The following is an 18,882-nucleotide window of genomic DNA, read 5'->3' on the forward strand; positions in this document are numbered from 1 at the left end:
ATAAAGTCCCCGTAGTGCACATGAAGAATACGCTAGGGAAGACAGTCTGGGTTAGTCCTGCCTCAGGCAAAGGCAAACCCATCCGTGGGATTGCTTTTGCCCAAGGACCTGGGTGCACTTGGTGGGTGATGTGGAAGGATGGGGAAGTCCGATGTGTACCTCACGGGGATCTCATTTTGGGTGAGAATAGCCAATGAATCAAATTGTATGTTGTTAACTGCTAAGTAACACTGTCACTGTATGTCCTCATTACTATAATTGCTATCAGTTGTACTATGAGTAAGGCACTGGGGTGATGGGATAAGAACTGATCTCAGCAGCTGGCGCCCAGCAACTTCCTCAAGATCTACATCTTCAGCCCATGGACTGTGTGCATGAGCCACACCGGGTGCACCAGTCACAACCTCCGAAAATACAGCATGCAACAGACCAGCACCACACGGCATCTCACCTGCCCTGAGAGACTGTTCTAACAGATGGAGCCCAAAGCCATGGATTAAATGAATTCAACGGACACTTTGGAGGGATGGCCCATAAACTAAGGGCATTATATCTGCATGAATATATATGTATATATATACATGACAGGGGAAAGTAGTGGCAATTCATTGGAATCTCTAAGATCTGGGCATGGCATAGATGGTATGGAATAAGGGGTGGATAATGCCCTGGTTCCGGTGGGGATAGGGTTAATTTTCCCTGATATTCCATGCCATGTGAGCTATGCCCACCTGAGCTGCCGGGGGACGGGACAGGTAGTCCAGGTAGTCGTGCTTGGAGCGGGCTGGGCTGGGGCATCCCGGGTCCAGTCGGGGAGCAGGGAGCGGCAGGGAGTGGCGGTTCTGTAATCATGTTTGTATGTTCCTCTATCCGTGTGATTGTTGTTGTTTTCTTGTTCCCTTTGCTGTTCTGTTAAACTGCCTTTGTCTCAACCCAAGAGTCTTGCCTTTTTTTCTTCCGATTCTTCCCGTATTGGGAAGGCCCGAGCGAGCGGCACGTGGTTGTTTGTTGCCATCTGAGGCCAAACCACGACACATGGGAAAAAGTACTGGAGGGAAGAGGGGCCCAAGAGAGCTGGTTAGTATTCAAGGATCACCTCCTCCAAGCAAGCTCAGGAGCGGTGCATCCCAAGAATGAAGAAGTAATGCAAAAATGCCAGGAGGCCTGCATGGATTAACAAAGAGATCCTGGACAAGCTCAAAACCAAAAAGGAGGCCTACAGAGGGTGGAAGCAAGGACAGGTTGACTGGGTGGAATACAGAGAAACTGTCCGAGTGACCAGCAACCAGATTAGGCAAGCTAAAGCCCAGACAGAATTAAATATGGAGATGGAGAGGGTGGGTTTTGCTCCACAGCCTGTGGAGATGACAATACCCCATCCATGTTTCAGAGATTCCCTGGGATCTATGGAAGCTGGGGCCATCCGCCCTCTTTGATGCCTCTTGTGTGTCATTCTGAGCTTCCTCATGGTCTCTGCCAGACATGCAGTGGGAGGCCAGAGTAAGGATCTTCCAAAAAGAAGATTACCACCCTTGCCTGTGTTACTTTTTCTGACTGATGCTCTCTCAATTTGTGTGCCCTCCGGCGGATCGGCTGCTGTATCAGGGGAGGGCATGAGGCGGCAGTACATGGGCGAATAGTCAGGGACGATAGCAGGCGTGCCCAAAGGGAACCAAACCCTGCTTTCACCCGCGTTGTTGAGGTCTGTGTACAGGACAGGCCTGAGGAAAGCCATCAAGCTGGGCCTGAGGCAGGCAGGCACGGGATGAGGCGCTGCAGGTGCAAAGCCAGAGCACTGACCTCCACTTGAATACCCAGCTGTAAAATCCTGAAGAATGACAGGGCTTCCAAATAAACCTTTGGGCAAGGAGCAGGAATAGGAGCGAGACCGAATCCCAGATGCTGTACATTCCTGCAAGAAATTGCAGCAAATTAAAACTTGTGTCGTTTTGAAATGCATCAGCAACAGAAATGTAAAAAAATCAGTGTTTCAAAATTTCTGACAGACAGACAGCTGACCATACACACACACTTTCTTGGCTTCATTAAAGCTTTAAGTTGAAGTGTAATTTTTGACAACTTCATTTGAGTTCTTAGGAAGTCTGTTATACTTCCACTATGATAAATTTTTTTATATTGCAGGAAATAATTTGTGGGTGCAAGTTAGAATAAGAGAAAGCTTACACTCTTCTCCAGTCCAGTGCCAAGCGCCATCCAAACAGCACTACTGGCCATTATATCTGATGACCGAGGTGCCTTCTGTTACCAAGGGAGCCATTAATCTTAGTACTTTAATCCTTCAAGAACATTTCATGGAGACTAACACCCTGCCTTGGTAATTATTGATGTCAAAGTTTCCAAAGAAAGGAGTTAGCCTCTTTCTCTTTTCTCTCTGCATTTTTTTTTATTGTGTGTGAAAAGATTTTCCAATCCCCAAATATGTCAATGATAAAGCTTGAAAGGAAACTCCCTACTCCTACTCCTAAACTGCTTATCTGATTCTTTTTAAAAGTAGTGTTTGTGCTGGACTCTCTTTCCCTTCATGTAATCGTTTGCTGAAGGTCAGACAAAGCTTTACAGTGGCAAGAAGTCTGTCTAATAAAAACATAAAGAATCCCTACAAACAAAAAATAACCCTATTTTATTATCTTTGAGTCTGAAGATCTCAGAAATGGCCTAAATTTACGTCTATTTAGGCCTAAATGGTCTAAATAAAATTAACGTAGCCAGTGTACTTTAGAAAACCATAATGAGGAAGAGAGATTTGGACTGGTCAATGCACAAAACCCAACTGAATTTCCCTGAGTCTAGCAACTGTCTTAAAACAGGCAGCAGGCTGTTTTTATACTTTACAACGCTGTTACCGTTTCACATAACTACAGCTGGTTAAACATTTCCTCACTAAATATATTTTGGTTAGAAAATGCTGATTCACTGAAACCAAGATACTTCCTTTGAAACATTTCTGATAAATTATGGTTTTTTCCAAGCTGAAGTGAATGTCTCATGGATCCTTCCCATGGCTGCTGATGAGCCAGGACACAACCAGGAGCCAGGACACAACCCTATGCATGCTGCTCTCCAGAGGGACTAGCACTGCCAACGGGAACGCATTTTTCCCCTTCAGATTCAGGCATTTCTCACATGTTTTCAGTGATTTACTTAAAAGGAAAACAACGCAGATCAAGATAGTATCAAATACCTCGAGCTGCAGATGGTTAGATAAATCTAATCCATCTCTGCTAGAAGCCATGGCCTCTGAAGAGACACGGGGAGGGTTGTGAACATGAGATCTGTCTGAAACACCTCCACTTCTGCGGTCTACGTCAAGGTCATCAAGACTTGAACTGAAACAGACAACAAAGTCTTTAATTCCCATGAATTCTAGTAATAATTCACCTCAACCTTAAAGCAACAAGCCAAGATATTGCTGTATACTCTGATTAATGACAACCAAAACCATCATGATTATGTCAGCTAAGTCATGACCTGAGTCCCCTCTCCTGTTTGCAGTCACCTGGTCAAGGTACTCAGTCACTCTGTACAGGACTCACGTGACCCAACCTTGTGGATCTGCAGTACAGACATCTGCATTGCCCACGATCACACAGAGTCCCACCATGGTCAGCCACCTCTGGAGGATGATTTTCAGATGCATGTTCAGCATCTCTCTTAAAATGAGATGTTTTGTTCCACACATGTACCTGCTTGTCTATATTGATGATAAGGAGAACTGAGACAACTAGCTCAGATTTCAGTATTAAGATATGTGGGTATATATGGATATTTTTTGTGTGTGTGTATTTGAAAGGCATGATGTGGCTATTCACAGACATCCTTTTTTCTACATCTGTGACTTGATGGAGGATGGACGAGAAAACTAACAAGAGAGATGAAGGAGGGTCTGAGACAGTTTATGAGATTCGTTTCAAAAGACATAAACTTTAAAACATACAGGGCTATAAGCAGAATGAAAAATCTCTGGCTAAATCAATACTTCAAACACCAAAGACTATTTGATTGACAAGAGTTCCTGAGCAGGAGAGTGCAGTGGGGTTTCTCAGCAGTACCAGAGTTTCCCAGGATGGGTCCTGTTAGCTGCAAGAGCAAGTTCATGTTCTCTTCATCAGAGTGACTGGAAGGAACTGTTGACTGCTTGCAATAACATTCCAGCCTTACAACATAAAACTTTAAATTATGTGTGGTATTTCTAAATAGCTGGAGTTCCTACCAGGAATAATGGCACAACAATTCCTTCACACACCACTACAATTCACTTTGTCGAAGGGCAAATCTATCTATACCGATCAAAACTACTTCCTTATTACACTTTTAGAGGCCACCTTTCACAATGTTTCCTAGTAATAGCCCACATGACATCTCAGAAACAAGTTATTTAACTGCATTATCAGTTACTATCACATTTTAAAACTGCAAAAGCGGTACGTGTCTATGTCAACAGACAAGCATACCTGTCTTACCAGGGGTAACTTACCCAGGGAATCTTTCTGACATAAAAAGCTGGTTTAAAAACCTGCTCAGTAACTTGCCACATCACCTCAGATACTTCAAGAAAGATGCTGCTGGAATTACATACCAATAGTCTTATTCTATGTGTAATATTTGGATCACTTACAGTTGACATATTACGGTCAATCACATCTCTCTGAAAATTCTTAGAAGCTCTTAAAGCTCATATATAGGTACCTGACCTAGGTCTTAAAAAAATGTATAGGAGAAAAACGTTTATGACAGAGAGGCAGAAGTTGAATATTTATAGTAACCTACATGATATCCCTGTAGCTAGCAAAAATAAAAGGTTTGGGAAAGAACAACTCTTAGTCTGACATTTGTTGTCTTATCTGTGTTAAAAGATTCCTCCTAATGGGACTTTACAGTTGCATAAGAAACTCAAAATTAAGGTAGGGAAAATGTTATTGCTCACTTTAATCGACAACAGGCGGACACCACTGCTTCCTTACTGTTTTTACACAGATCTGGTGCCCTGCTTCCACCTAGTCCAAACACTCTTGAAAGGTGGGAGACGGATTCAAATTTCCTCCTGTACAAGGAGGAACTGATTTCATGCCTCTTCTATCCAGAGAAGCAATAAAGCCTTTTTATCAAGGAAATTTACTAATTGTTAAATACAAAAATTATAGTTTCATCTTCAAAGCTCTCTGCATTCCTAAAGCCAACCAGTTCCCAGCGTAACCTAAAGCCACCTGGAGGACGGTCCTCAGACAACTGACTCTGCTGGCAGCAAAAGAGCAGAAAACAGTCTGAACCTATGAGAAATGTGAGCTGTACTCTGCACTGTGTCTTTTGAGGTAAAAAAGAAAAAATATGCAATCAGGAATAAGTTGGTCCTTGCACAGGCCAGTGCACAGAATGGAAAGATTCATAGAGTTCAACAGATTTTGGATTACTTTCTCAATGGAAAATATAACTGAGGAAAACTAGGGTGAAACTCTGGTTTCTGACAAAAACATCACAAAGGAGATTCTTACAGCAAACAGATGATTCTATTTTCTTTTAAAGAATACACAAAAGAAAAGGTATAAAAGTATAAATTTGCATTAAAAATTAATTTACTTAGAAGACGCCTTTTATTTGTTAAAAATGTCTTGATAACTATTTTATGAAAACAGATCTTTAGGACAATTTAAATATCAGTGATTGAAAACAGTTATTTTAGCTCAGTAATAGTATTTATTACTCCAGATTCTGCTTCATCTTTTGAAATAAAAAGTAATCATAAATAATCTTTATTCCGGCCATACCAACAGGTCAATTCCATACCTCTTTTTTCTCATGTCAGCACTAAGTTGGCCCCGATCCTTAATAAATCCATGGGTCTCGAATGGAAGGTATGAACCTGCTGTATACGGACCAAGAGGTGAAACAGTATGTCTTAAACCAGCGTTTTCTTCATCTTTCACTGGCCTTCCTTCATTTGGATCTTGGTCATTCTCTTCAAGGGAGGGAGATGAAGAGCTCTCAGCCATCAGCATTGAGTTGGTGGGATTCAGACATGTTTCACTGATGACACTATCTCCATGATCATTGTTAGACTTTGAATCTCCACCCTGAAGAAAAAAAAATGCTGGTAAGAGGCAGTAACAAGATGTATTGTCGGGGAACAACGACCAGTTTGCCATTTCACTTTTGGTTATATGTTTTGCCTTTTCCCCCCCCCCCATTACTTTTTGCAGCACATGAATTGAAGGCAAATTATATGACTAAGAGATTCTAGACCTCACGTTACTTTTTTCCATATTAGAGTAGCAATGAATTGGTATTTGCAAGTCTAGTGGATTTCTCACTCATATTTATACCTTTTGTTAAATGTATCAATTCATATATTTATAGCTTTTATTAAAAAAATATCCTTGAGTCAAGCAAAACATATGCATGATACATTAGTGTGGGAGACATACAGAGGAGAATTCAAACATTGTGGAATTTAATTTAGAAACATCAGCCTACACGTCATGCACTTTTCATTTTCCAGCACCAATTTCCTAAGGTTTGAGGTAAATATACATGACCTGGAACAGAGGTTCTCCAGGGGAGGAAGGGAAAGGAATCTTTATTTTTTGCCATTAAGCAATTACAGGCATGAAGCACCACTCCTCTTGCACAAAGACAGGAACAGAGTTAGGAATTATGTTTTCTCAGATATAGGGATCAGGATTTAGACCCTGGCAACAAATAATTCTTTGTGCAACTGAGGGTGAATTCTCCTGACAACTCTGCAGAAGATACTAAAATACAGTTTATTGTCAGTCTTTTAGTTAGATACTACTGTCGCCTACTTAGACACTGAATAATACTGAAAAGTCACACAGCCAGTGAAAACACTCAACTTCCAAAAAGGACCTGTACAAAAAAAAGCAAGAAGAGAGGAAGGATTGCAAGTGTACCCAAAGCCCTGGTCTCCCAGATTGCTGACTTCCTCCTCTCCAGTCACACTTGAGATGTGTTTTCATCCCCGTCGCAATGATGTTTCCTCTCTCTCTTAAAAGAGAGAAAGAAATGCTGGCATTTTTACAGCAGCCTATATTCACATTCAAAGACATGGTGCATGCAAGTCTGTAAATACTTCTGTTGCACTGTGCAGACAAGATGCACGAAGGTAAAATGTTTCCCCCAGGTCTGACACAGCTGTTCCTCCCTTCAAAGTTATTCCTGCCCGGACAGCATTTCCCCTCAGCACCAGAGGGACCTCCTCCGGCAGCTGCTCCGGCTCCTGCTGCGTGGTGCTTAAGGGAGAATTTGGCCCTAATAAGCAATTTAACAAAGTTTAATGTGGCTACATCAAGCAAAGGTTAGTAATCCAAGCTGAAGAAACCCCCCCAGCAATATACTCAATTCAGTAACTGAATTGAGTATACAATATACAATTCAAATATACATTTGAACCTGTAACAGAGCTGCACTTCTGAAGCTCTGTCCTTCCAGCCTGGATGTTGTTAAAATCAAGGGTTCACAGATTGCATATATAGTCCCCTGCCAGTTGCTCACTCCTAGGTCATTATTTCATGCATCTCTAAATAACAGGTGCATTTTGAACATTCTGGCCTCTGACCGAAACTTCTGTCTCAGCTGTCACAACAAACTGGATCTGCAGCGAATGCAGAGGCTGAAGTGTTTCATGGAATGGGGGAAAAAAAAAAAGACTAAAAAAAAAACACTTTCAAAATCTCAGCCCTTTTCTAACATTTCAATCTAATAATGTCTTACTCTTACACTCCAACTTTCACCCCACAGAGAGCCCCCAGAAGGTTAAAAATAAATAAGTCACTTAACCATCACTGAAACATAGCTACATGCTACCAGAATTTGGCAGCTGTTTAAGTACGCACAACCACTATACACCACAGTTGGACTAGTCCCCTCTGCCCAAGTTACGATATCTGAGTGTGACCATGGGGAAGAGATTTCAAGTGCAACACGGTGATGTAAAATACAATTTGGTCTGGATACTGTGGCTCACCTCCAGTGCTGGTGACAAATAAATCAGAAACATGAATACCAGGTCAGGATCTCTAGTATCAGAATGCTCCATGTCAGCTGTAGGACATCAACCTCACCTTTTCAGCAATATCTCATTTTTGTTGAGCCTATAAACTTGATCAGGAGCTTACAATTAACTTTTGAAATTAGCCAGCATCAGCAAATTCATCTCTTCTGTGAATGCACATAGAATTCAGAAAATCTGAAGCGCGCATGAGCAACTGACATTGTGTTAGTGTTTCTTAGAAAGAAACAAATATTTATCTCACTAACACACAGAAATGACAGTAAGAGCTGCCTTAGAGTTCTTCCTACAGGCTAAGGAGAATAACCCTTATCATCAACCGAATGTGTTAAAAGGGACCTCATACCTGGGTTACAAAATACAGCTGAGAAGCGTAAGGTATTACTGTTTTTCTTTTAGAGCTTTACTAATTGACCACATGCTACTGCTGACAGATCCAGGAGTTCCTAGTATCACACAAATAAATTACTTTAACAGAAGATGATGAAAAATTTGCCAAAAGCTCAAACATCAGCTTACTTGGTCTACTACCATGGGGCTCTCAAATACTTCATCATTTTCACTCAGCATGGCAGAATGGCTGGTTGCAGCAAACAAAGTAGGTGTAGCATTGAGTTTCCTGAGAACGTCAAGGGTAGATTGTCTTCGGTCTGGAAAAAAAGAAATTGTGGAAAATATGCCATTAAATCTTAAACCATTTTCTTCTCATGGATATATACTGTCATAAAAATGGCAAAGTTAAACATTAAGCACCCAATCTTAGGATTACAATTTGAGTAATATTGGTGTGTCCACTCAAAAACCTGCCCATTTTGTAATTGCCTTACACTTGCTATGTGTTCCAAGAAACCTATAGTTGACAAGATTCTAAAAGGTACCACAGAATCATTCATTAATGATTTAATTATAATTAAATAAAATTTTAAAAATAAAATAAATAAATATAAATAAATAAAAACAGTTAAAAATAACTGTTCCTGTACCTTGGTTAGCAAAACCTTCTATTTTCTACCCAAGCTAGAACTTTGTAGAGATCTGTGGCTGACGCACACAGAACAAGATTTATGGTCTGGGAGGAAATATGCATGATTCTGGCCTATATATTAAATATCTAAACATCCTAACATCTGATACATAATATGAGCAGAATACTGTTCAATTACACTCAAATGATGACTCTCCTAAAGCATTCTACCTACCAAGAGCAACGTAAATACTAATCATAAACCAATAGAGCAGATTATTGTTCTTAAAACAAAAAACAGCAACAAAATTTTAAGAGTGATATAAATAAAATACCACTGATAGTGCCTTTACAGGGTAATAGCAATCAATCAAGATTTGACGCACGAACAAGATGTTTGGGATGAAGACTGCTTCAGATCTGCTTTTGGTATGGAAATGAGAAATTATCAGTTTCACCAGAAATCATTAACAGAAGTTCAGAGTTTAGTTTTCAACAGTGTGTTCATGACTGCAAATATTATAAAAAGCTGCATGGGCTGACTCTTTTATTTCATGGCTTTGAGCAGCAGAAAACTTGACCAAGTGCTACAGAAGCCCCGTCAGTCTGTCCTGCAGGCCCACATCTCTTAAAGCCGCTTGTAAGTATGAAGAGCATGCACCAATCCAGCACTTAGAAATGGCATGCTATGAGTTATTTCGTTCCTAGTCCTGGCAGGCCTTGCGGGATCTCATACCATTAAAACATCCTTACGCTTCTCATTTTGCTTGTCCCTCCTGCAGGAATTTTAACATTATTTTAGTGACTGCCATCCTGAGAACTGCTAAAGCTACAAACCATTTCCTTATGTCTGCCAACATCGCAAAGCCTTCGTTTATAAATAGTATAAAAGCATTGTTTTCTACAGCAGTTCATCAGACTTTGGCAGCTAAAATCATATGGAAATGTGATTTGGCAAAACTGGCAGTACTTTCTTGTGGCAAGTAAAGCTTTCCAAGGGCTGGTCTTAAGACAACAACCAGGAAGAAAAAAAAAATCAGGCTCTCCATTGCTTCTTGTATGTTTATTACCTTCCCCAGCACACTCTTCCTCTTGTATATAAGCCCACTGGGTACAATGGCCAAGGATGGTAGTCAGCTCCAGTGCCAGGCTGCAAAGGTTCAACACATACCCGAGAAAAACAGCCCAGGAATTAGGGATTCCCAAATTATGGTGTAAACCCAGGGCTATGGAGACAGTTTCTTGACTTCAGCAACCATCCCCACAGTCAGTTAATGGACTGTGCTATGAATTACATGTCCCAAGCCAGAAACAACAAAATCCCCTTATTCACATTTTTATTTATTTTACATTATTTTAAAATAATACCACTTTTCACATTATCTTTCACAGAAGATCTGTCCAGCTCCTGCCTGCCATGGGGAGTGACCCCAGACCAGGAAACCAACAGCCTGCTGGTTGGGAGGGGAAGGGAGGAGGCTGACGTTTCGCTACCCAGACCAGCTGGAGCACGCAGCACAGGTTCACAGCAATGACTTTGTGCCTTTCCGGGGTGGGGGAGGAGGAGTCCTGCACCACTTCCCACTGGGCACTACAAGTCCCTTGTTCACTGAGACTTGAACCCCTGCGTGAGGGAAATGCCACTGCGAGGTATGTGCCCCACACCTGCATGGCCATACAGAATCGCAGAATGGTAGGAGTTGGAAGGGACCTCTGGAGATCATCTAGTCCAACCCCCCTGCCAGAGCAGGGTCACCTAGAGCAGGCTGCACAGGAACGCGTCCAGGTGGGTTTTGAATGTCTCCAGAGATGGAGACTCCACCACCTCTCTGGGCAGCCCGTTACAGTGCTCTGCCACCCTCAAAGTAAAGAAGTTCCTCCATGTTCAGACACTAAGAGGAAAAAAACATAGACCATAAGCACGGATCACGAACCTGCTGTCCCCTTGCAGAGGCACTTCTCCCACCCCGTGGGTGGCCAGGATTTCAATTCTCCGAGCACAAGTGAACCTTTGGACTTTACCACTAAAACATGCCCCTTCTTGCTCCAACAACCCCACGTATATGGTCAGCTGTGCATACAAGCCACATGCGCTGCTATACCATCAGCAGGGATGGGAAACAAGGTGCAATACTATAAAACGCAAGCACCAGATCTGTATATAGTGCTTTACAACTGGTGAAGTATTTTTAAAAAAAAAGGCTAAGATAAATAACAAATCAGTAACAACAATGGTGTGCTATGGAGGATGGGTGCACAGCTACAGCATTTACAGGTAAAACAACTCCTCATGAGAGATGGAAAGAACACACACCACGCAACCTGCAACCCATTTCATCTTCTTTGCAAATTGTACGTGCATCCACAGACACTGCAGAAATTCTAGATGCTTGGGAAATACTGGATTTCCCCATGAATAAAAGTAAAAAGTTCAGAAGGTGTTCTGCACATTAAAATGTGTATTCTGTACACATTTTTCACTCTAAAACTAGGTCAAAGTCTCAGTATGTGTAAACACAGTTCTCCTGGCTCATTGACTTTAATGACACTGATGGGTCTTACTCCTTGTATTTGTTTTTTTCCCTTTCTGAAACGCAAAAAAGCAATTTTATGGAAGGAGGAGGCACAAATAACATTTTTTGCCATTATTTCCTTTCATTTCTTTGCTTTTAAATGTAGCAAAAATTTATCTTTCCTCATTAAAGCTTTCAATTGTAATTATTCCTAACATAAACTTGCTGGTCAGTGCCTTTCAACATCCTTAAAACCCCCTTTATCATACCGCCAACATTTATAATGCTTACCTCCCAAAGACTTCTCCACAAAGGACAACAATGTCTAACTGTGCAAAGACAGTTACTGACCCTGCCACCAAAGAGAGTAACTGACCCTTTTGCTTTCTTGTACAGAAAGCAAAAGATTTCCCTCTTCATTCTGGTAAGATTTTTGTACATAATTTAAGGAAAAAAAAAACCTCCTGTTAGCTGTTGAGGCTTATTTCAGTTACCAAATTCTTCCTAAATGAAAACAACTGTAACCAGCAGAGTTTTCTGCAGCCGCTGCCGTGCCGTGCAGCTCCCAGGGTGTCCAAGCTGCTCAGTGAGAGCTACACATGCAACCAGAAGAAAGAAAAAAAAAAAAAAAAAGCCCTAAGAGAGTAAAGAAATAAAAACAATTTTAAAGAACAGTACATAATTTGGAGAAAACACTTTCTTCTTACTTAACAAATTCCAGTACCTATATTTATGAAAGAATAACCAAGAGTGAGGTAGACTTTTGAAAGAAAGAAATCTACCTCATGCGAGCTGTTTATAGCCACCTGCACACAACCAGACAATGAAAAGGAGGCAGAGCTATTAAGCAAGAGTCATGTAAAATAAAGACAGCTTTTTCTACCTGGTTTGGATGCCCTTCTTCGAATCCTCATTTTAGGTAAGGATGGCCAAGAATAATTAAAAGGTGAATCAGAGTCTGAGTCCATTTTTGTGCTAAATAAACACAGAGCAGATTCCCAAAGTTGCACTTTGTTGTTCTGAATAGCAAGTCAAGTCTAAGAGTGATGTAAAATAAAGGAATGGACAAAGAAGGATCAAATTGCCCACTAAACACAGGGGAGGGAGAAGCTGTAAATGTTTGCTCTCTTCAGGCGTCCAGGCATGTAGACAGATCAGGCTGCAAATATTAAGGCAGAAGCAAGGAGGTTAAAGTATGAGAGCTTCGAGTGGAGCTGCTGCATCGTGGTCCAAAGCTATTTGAAAGGTCACCCTGTGCCAATGAATCATTAACTCACCTTTCCATTTTGATGTAAATGAAAACAATAGGAGCTGAGTGAGGAATGAGAAAATAAGTCTTAGAAGTAAACAAACTATTGCATGTTTTTTCAAAGCTTTGTTTCCATGTTAAAAGTGGGGTCTACAAGGACTCTCAAATTAAGGACAGGCAAAATGCTGGAATTAAAGAAGCCAAAGATTAACAGTAAGCTAAAAGCACTAATCAATCTGCTGCACCCTATATTACCGCAGAGCAATACCCCTCGTCTCAGCATTTACAACTTTGGCAGACTTTGGGATGCTGCAGCTGAAAAAGCAGCGATAACCCACTCAGAATCTGTTGCTCCCATTTAGTAGCTCAAATGAGCTTAAAGCTCAAGTGTTACAAAGAAAGATTACACTGTCATTAGAGGACCTCTCTTTCCAATAATATTTAGTCTGAATAGCATTTTCTCCTTCACACAGTCACCAAGTTAGACAGTGAATCATAAGGATTTTGTAGAGCTGGCACCTTTACAGCTCTGGTCTAACCTCATAGCAATGCACAATACAGCTAGTGACTAATTTACAACAAATCCTCCATTCTTATACAGTCTCCCTGAACAACTCGTAGGCAATTAGTATTCAGTAGGAACTCATTATCCCTTCCCCCAACATCTTTACACTACACAAACTACATTTTTTTTTAAACACGCTCAAATGTGGCTATACAAGAGCTAATACAAAAAAATAACATGTCCACTGTTTCTTAACCAACTTCACCAAACATTTCTTTTAGTTACCCCACAATGTATGTGTTTTTGTATTCCACATAAAGGAGGAGAGGGAATGTGGATCAGCTTAAACGTCAGTTTTTGGAAGATGATGACATTTGAGCTTGTTAACATTCCTTACTTCACTTCAATTATTTTTCAGGCTGCTGAGGTCTGCAGCGCTACTTCTGTATTATGCTTCAAGTGATCCCTCAATCCACATTTCAGTTGGAGATAACAATGTATTTGTTGAAAGAAAATAATGCAATTCAAATGCAAATTTAACTCAAAACCCATTAGAAAAATACCTATCAGGTTTTCAGGGATAAAATAATTATTATACAAGCACTTCATAAAGTGCACAAATTACATAAAACACAGTTGAAACACATCATTGTTCTGCCCTTCCCTTAACTGAAGTTTTGCCAGCTTTGTTAGGCCTGAAAAGAATAATTCACCCCAGACACTGGAAGCCTTAGACTTTCACTTTAAATATTAGACACTCCCTTAGACTTTGTTTGATTTATATATATAATTAACAGCCCCAGGGAATTACAACAGACAATGGATGACTGAAAACACAGAGAGGATATAAATCCATGCTTTAAGCATCCACTTCAAAATATCTCCACTCCCTGGAATGTCAGGTTCAAATTGCACTGATAAATCCCCTGGGCATACGGGAATGCAGGCGCTGACGTACACCTTCCTACCTGCACACCATTCAGGGCGATCCCCGGCCTCCCATCGTGGCCCCAGTTTGAGAGGAAAGGAAAGGACAGAGCATATTTGTTGGATAACTTCTTCACTTAGGAAATGTCTTCCCAACTGCTCCAACACAAAAGATTTCCCCTCTACACAGCAATTTTCCCTACCCAAGGGTGCTCTCTCACTCATCAGATATTCATCAACTGGAATAAAAGTCTTAATTTCAGACGTGTACAAAAGGCAATGTTCCATGGGCAAACAGCAGTTTACATTTAGAGAGAGCTGTATAGTTTACACTGGCTTTTGAATTTCTCACCTTTTGATTTTAGCAATTATTCCTTCTTTCTATTTTATGAGAAAAGGTAAATTTTGGTTACTTCTGTGGTATCTCCATTTGCGAACATTTTATCTCAATTGACCAGTTCTGGCTTTTTTCACTTATACATTCAACTGAAATACACTTACTCACTCCCATTGGTCTTCCTGGACTTCTGTTTAGCCCAGAGAGGGATAACTAGAACTGAACAAAACACTCAGAATGTGGAAACGCAGCTGATGTATTTAATGGCATTAAAATATTTTACATGCCAAGACATTTACTTTCCTGAGTGACCCCTGCACACTGCATAAATATTTTCACTGACGGCTCAGTTATTGCCTGCTCCCTCCATTAAACTAGCATCGTTCTAATACAAATGAGTAATTAAGGATTGTTAAATAATTTTTCAACAGCAGCCCTATTACATAACACTTGGAGAATCCATACTACTGCTGTGATAAAAACCTGATCATTTACTGCTGCTGTTTATCGTCTATTTCTTGGCCGAGTTCTTAGGCTTTTCACCCGCTTACTGCAATCTTCCCTGAACAGGATCTTGCAGGGGAATTTGTCAATGGCAGTCTGAAAGAACAGATAAATAATCAACCTTAACCCCTGTCTCTGAAGGGTTAATTGTATATCACTCACGTTATTTGCTCTGTTTGGGCCTTGTGAAAGATTTTTTTTTCTAGTTTGTAAAACTCCCTTATGCGGCTGTGAAAGACCTCATGCTGCTTTTTGTCACGAAGAAGGGCTTTGCCTTACAGTCTTTGGCTAAAAATATTTTTCTGCCCCATTCCTGCACTTTGTGGGATGATCCAACCCACTTTTCACCTGCCACTCTTTGTTCCCAAAGTGGTGGCATTTGCATGCATTTGGCACAGAGATCTGGCAGCTTATGAGGTAAAAGGTGCTTCCTAGTTGGAAAATATTAACCTTGCTTTCCACCAAAAAAATGTTTTCAATTATGTATACCAAGATATAGATGTGAAGATAAAGAACAAATGGGGTTTTTGTGTGCATTACCTAAGGCTAATGCTTTTGATAAATAATGTAATGCCTTAAATTCTTTCACCCAGTGCTTGCCAAAACACATCCATATGATAAAAATGAGATACTACGGTCTATTGTTTATTGTCTGACCGTTTCCATGGCTTGTGGCAAGACGGAAGGAAGCAGCGGAATTGTCACCAGGATCCGCAGTCTCCATGGAACGGCAGTGTCTCCCCTCCAGCAGCGCCACAGCACCAAGCGGGTGGGCTCCCTCTCCCCAAACGCTGCTAAACCATGGGCTGGCAGATCAGGAGGAGACAACCCCTCAGGGCCCAGTGCCCCCTACCCAGATGGAGAGGGGATGGAAAGCAGGGCTACCACCCCAAGAAACAGGGCTGGAAAGGGTCACTGTTGGACACAGGTGAGATGAGAGCTAAAAACGCCCTGCCCGGTTTGCTCTGGGCAGAGTCTCCCCTGACATTAGGGATGAAGTTGATTCCCCCCAGCTTGGTTCTGCCCCAGGACCAGCAGAGCCTGCAATCATTTCCCAAAGCCGCAGAGAAGGCCCTGACAAGGGAAGATGGTGTAGAAAGGGCCAGATGATCTTCTCCACCAGCCTCTGTGACCCATAGGCGCATGTGGCTTTCCTACACAGAACCAAGTCTAGATCCTTAGGATTGTGGCAGAGGACCTTCCCCACTTGTTTTCATGACCTGCCCTATTGCTAAATTTCTGATGGCTGATTCATGCATTCAGCTTAGGGAACTGGCCCGTTTATTTCCTTATTTTGTGAGCAGAGATTTGTTGACGTCTCCCACAAGTAACGCAGCAGTTTGGAATTTAAACTATTCAGCAGTGGGTCCCAAAAGGTCCAGGCAGGCAGACACTGCCCATCACCACTGCCTGGTGTATGACAGTATCCAGTGGATCCCACCTCTCTCACTCACCCTGCAGCAGCCTCCACACCCCTCATCACCTGCAGGGCCGGGAAGGGCAGGGAGCAGGGCAGGGGAAGGAGGAACAGGGAGTTTAGTTTCCATCACTCTTTCCATCGCAAACACACCTGCTTTTCCACCGTTTCAACCCCAAGGAAGCCACAGGTTTCAAAAGGGTGAAAGATCATTAGCGTTCAGCATCGCGGAGCCTCTTCCTGCCACTACCAGTCTAAAGCGGCAGATTTTGCTCTCCCAGGGAAGCGTAGTCCTGGGTGAATGCAGGTATCGAACATGAGATTAAATGTCCCTGGCACCCTCTAGCGCCCAAACCTCCTGCTTACACCGCCCCTCATGCTGGTGTTCTCCACGCTTCCATCCACACGGCTGGTGGCGAAACTCACCCACACATGAGACCCCTTCTCTGTAACGAGCATCTCCTATAGGTGCTGTGTAGACAGATAGCACAAACATTAACGAAAAATACAAAACACAGATGCGGTACTATAAATTTGGGTCAATTTTTCGTTGACTTACTTGTGCAGTTTCTTGGGCACTAGCCTGGAAATGAGCATAGAACCGCTGCTGCCTTCACAGACACCCTGCTGAGAGACACAACCCACCCTACTCGTCTCCAAAAAGGGTGTCCTACACAGACCCCCAAGTTTACTGAAGTGTTCCGCAGTCAACAGCAGGCTGCAGGAGAAGCAGAGTCAGTTTTCTGTGCACCGCTTTCTGGATTGCTTTAAGGTAGAATGACAGTCCAAGAGTTTTTATGCTCCACTGCATTTACTTCCACGTGGATATATCCTTTTACCAACCACAGACAGGGCACATGGAATCACAGTGCTGCTGCAAACCATCCAGACTGAGCAGAGACTGTACCATCTAAATTTATAGCTAACTCCTTACTAATCCTCTGCAGGTATATTTCTAATTACAACAGGAATTATGAAATTAATTTTTAAGGCTGTTTTTTTCATGTTTTCTTTGAAACCAGGCTGACAACCACAGTTAGAACAGCTATAATGAGTATAACACTTTCATGCTAAAAATATTATGTTTGTGATGTTCAATGAATGATGCATTATCCTACAAAGTGCTATTAGCAATACGTACCTCCTGAAAAGCAACTGTTTGTAAGTGGTGGCACTTAAGTCTTATTTCTTTGATAAACTAAAGGAGCAATGCATCTGTAATGTAATCTGACAGTACTGCAAGATCCTTGGAGAACACCCACAAGACTGGGATGAAGAAGGGCTCAGAGTTTTTACAAAACTGAGGCAAAGACATGACCCTCTACCCAGTCCTCACTCAATGTAGCTCTGAAGAGCCAGTGCTCACTGTCTCACACTGCATTATCTCAGGCTGTGTCCCAAACTCTTCATGTTGTCTAGTTTGCTGTCCCGCTGTCAGGATTTCACAGTGTTCCGCTGTCTCAAACCCTTCTGACGTCTGGTTCATGACTGACTGCAGATTATTTTTTTTTCTTCCTTTTTTTACTGCACCGTTCACCTGATGTGGTTTAGGATAACAAGCTCAGTTCAGGATAACAAGCTCATTAATAATACTTTCACATGACAGCGGTCAGTGTGCCCTGACTCTTGAAACAACCACTAAGCACTTCCAACAAAGTACATAAAGAGATAATTTGCCTAAATGCTCTCCTTGTCCGGTATCTATTCACATGAAAAGACTAGCTGGGGTATGCAGTACAAATGTGGACGGAAAGCTCGTCGTTTTTTGTCTCGTACCCTGATGAAAAGCTCCCTTGAGTTTATTTGCAAAAGCTTGAGAACTAAGGGCTACAGTCAATAAAAATCTCTTCCTGGTTTCGGCTCCACGGAGGCCTGTGCGAGCCCCAGCAACAGGGAGAACACACACGGCCTCACATGAAAGCGAACCCAAGTTTAACTTGGGCCTCGCTCCTACTGAAGTTTCGCCAATGACTTCGTTGTTGAGTCTGCACTTACGCTGGCAGCGTGCGCCGCCAAAAAGTTCACCAAAGACCCACCTCGTTAAAAATCCAATTTTCCATGTTTCAGGGAAGACTTCAAGGGAAGGGCTGCCTCTCAAGGAGGAAGAAAGCTGAGAAATGTGTTCATGTGTGCACTTTCAAAACTACAACTGTTGTCTTCACAATGTATTTCTGGATTATATTTCACATTTAAAGAGTAACTTGACATTAGATATATCCCAGATTGTTTATTTATGTTAACATGAAATGAGACCAGGCAGAAGACAAGCAAAACAGCTTATTTAAACATCAGGAAAAAAAAGAGCCTCTTTTTGAAGGATTATTTTGTTGAGCAAATTTGTTTTGGATTTTAGGCAGAGGAGGAAGACAAGTTCTGGGAAGCCAGACAGCACATGTTTGAAACTTGTTCATTTTTCTTTCTG

The 18,882-nt window shown here is 41.7% G+C and overlaps 1 protein-coding gene across 4 annotated transcripts in view; it reads right to left on the bottom strand.

The window, feature by feature from the left end:
• The window catches only part of ARHGEF28 (Rho guanine nucleotide exchange factor 28), a 159,047-nt gene that overhangs the window by 80,659 nt on the left and 59,506 nt on the right, over positions 1 to 18,882 (bottom strand). For all 4 annotated transcript variants that reach the window (XM_074570225.1, XM_074570227.1, XM_074570226.1 and 1 more), the window contains exons 10-13: positions 8,564 to 8,694; positions 5,803 to 6,089; positions 3,203 to 3,347; positions 1,801 to 1,912 (exon numbers count right to left, since the gene is read on the bottom strand). In XM_074570225.1, the coding sequence (XP_074426326.1) occupies positions 1,801 to 1,912; positions 3,203 to 3,347; positions 5,803 to 6,089; positions 8,564 to 8,694 (675 nt within the window). The remainder of the gene's footprint in view (positions 1 to 1,800; positions 1,913 to 3,202; positions 3,348 to 5,802; positions 6,090 to 8,563; positions 8,695 to 18,882) is intronic.

This window comes from Larus michahellis, chromosome Z, assembly GCF_964199755.1.
Source record: "Larus michahellis chromosome Z, bLarMic1.1, whole genome shotgun sequence".
In the NCBI taxonomy this organism is placed as follows: Eukaryota; Metazoa; Chordata; class Aves; order Charadriiformes; family Laridae; genus Larus; species Larus michahellis.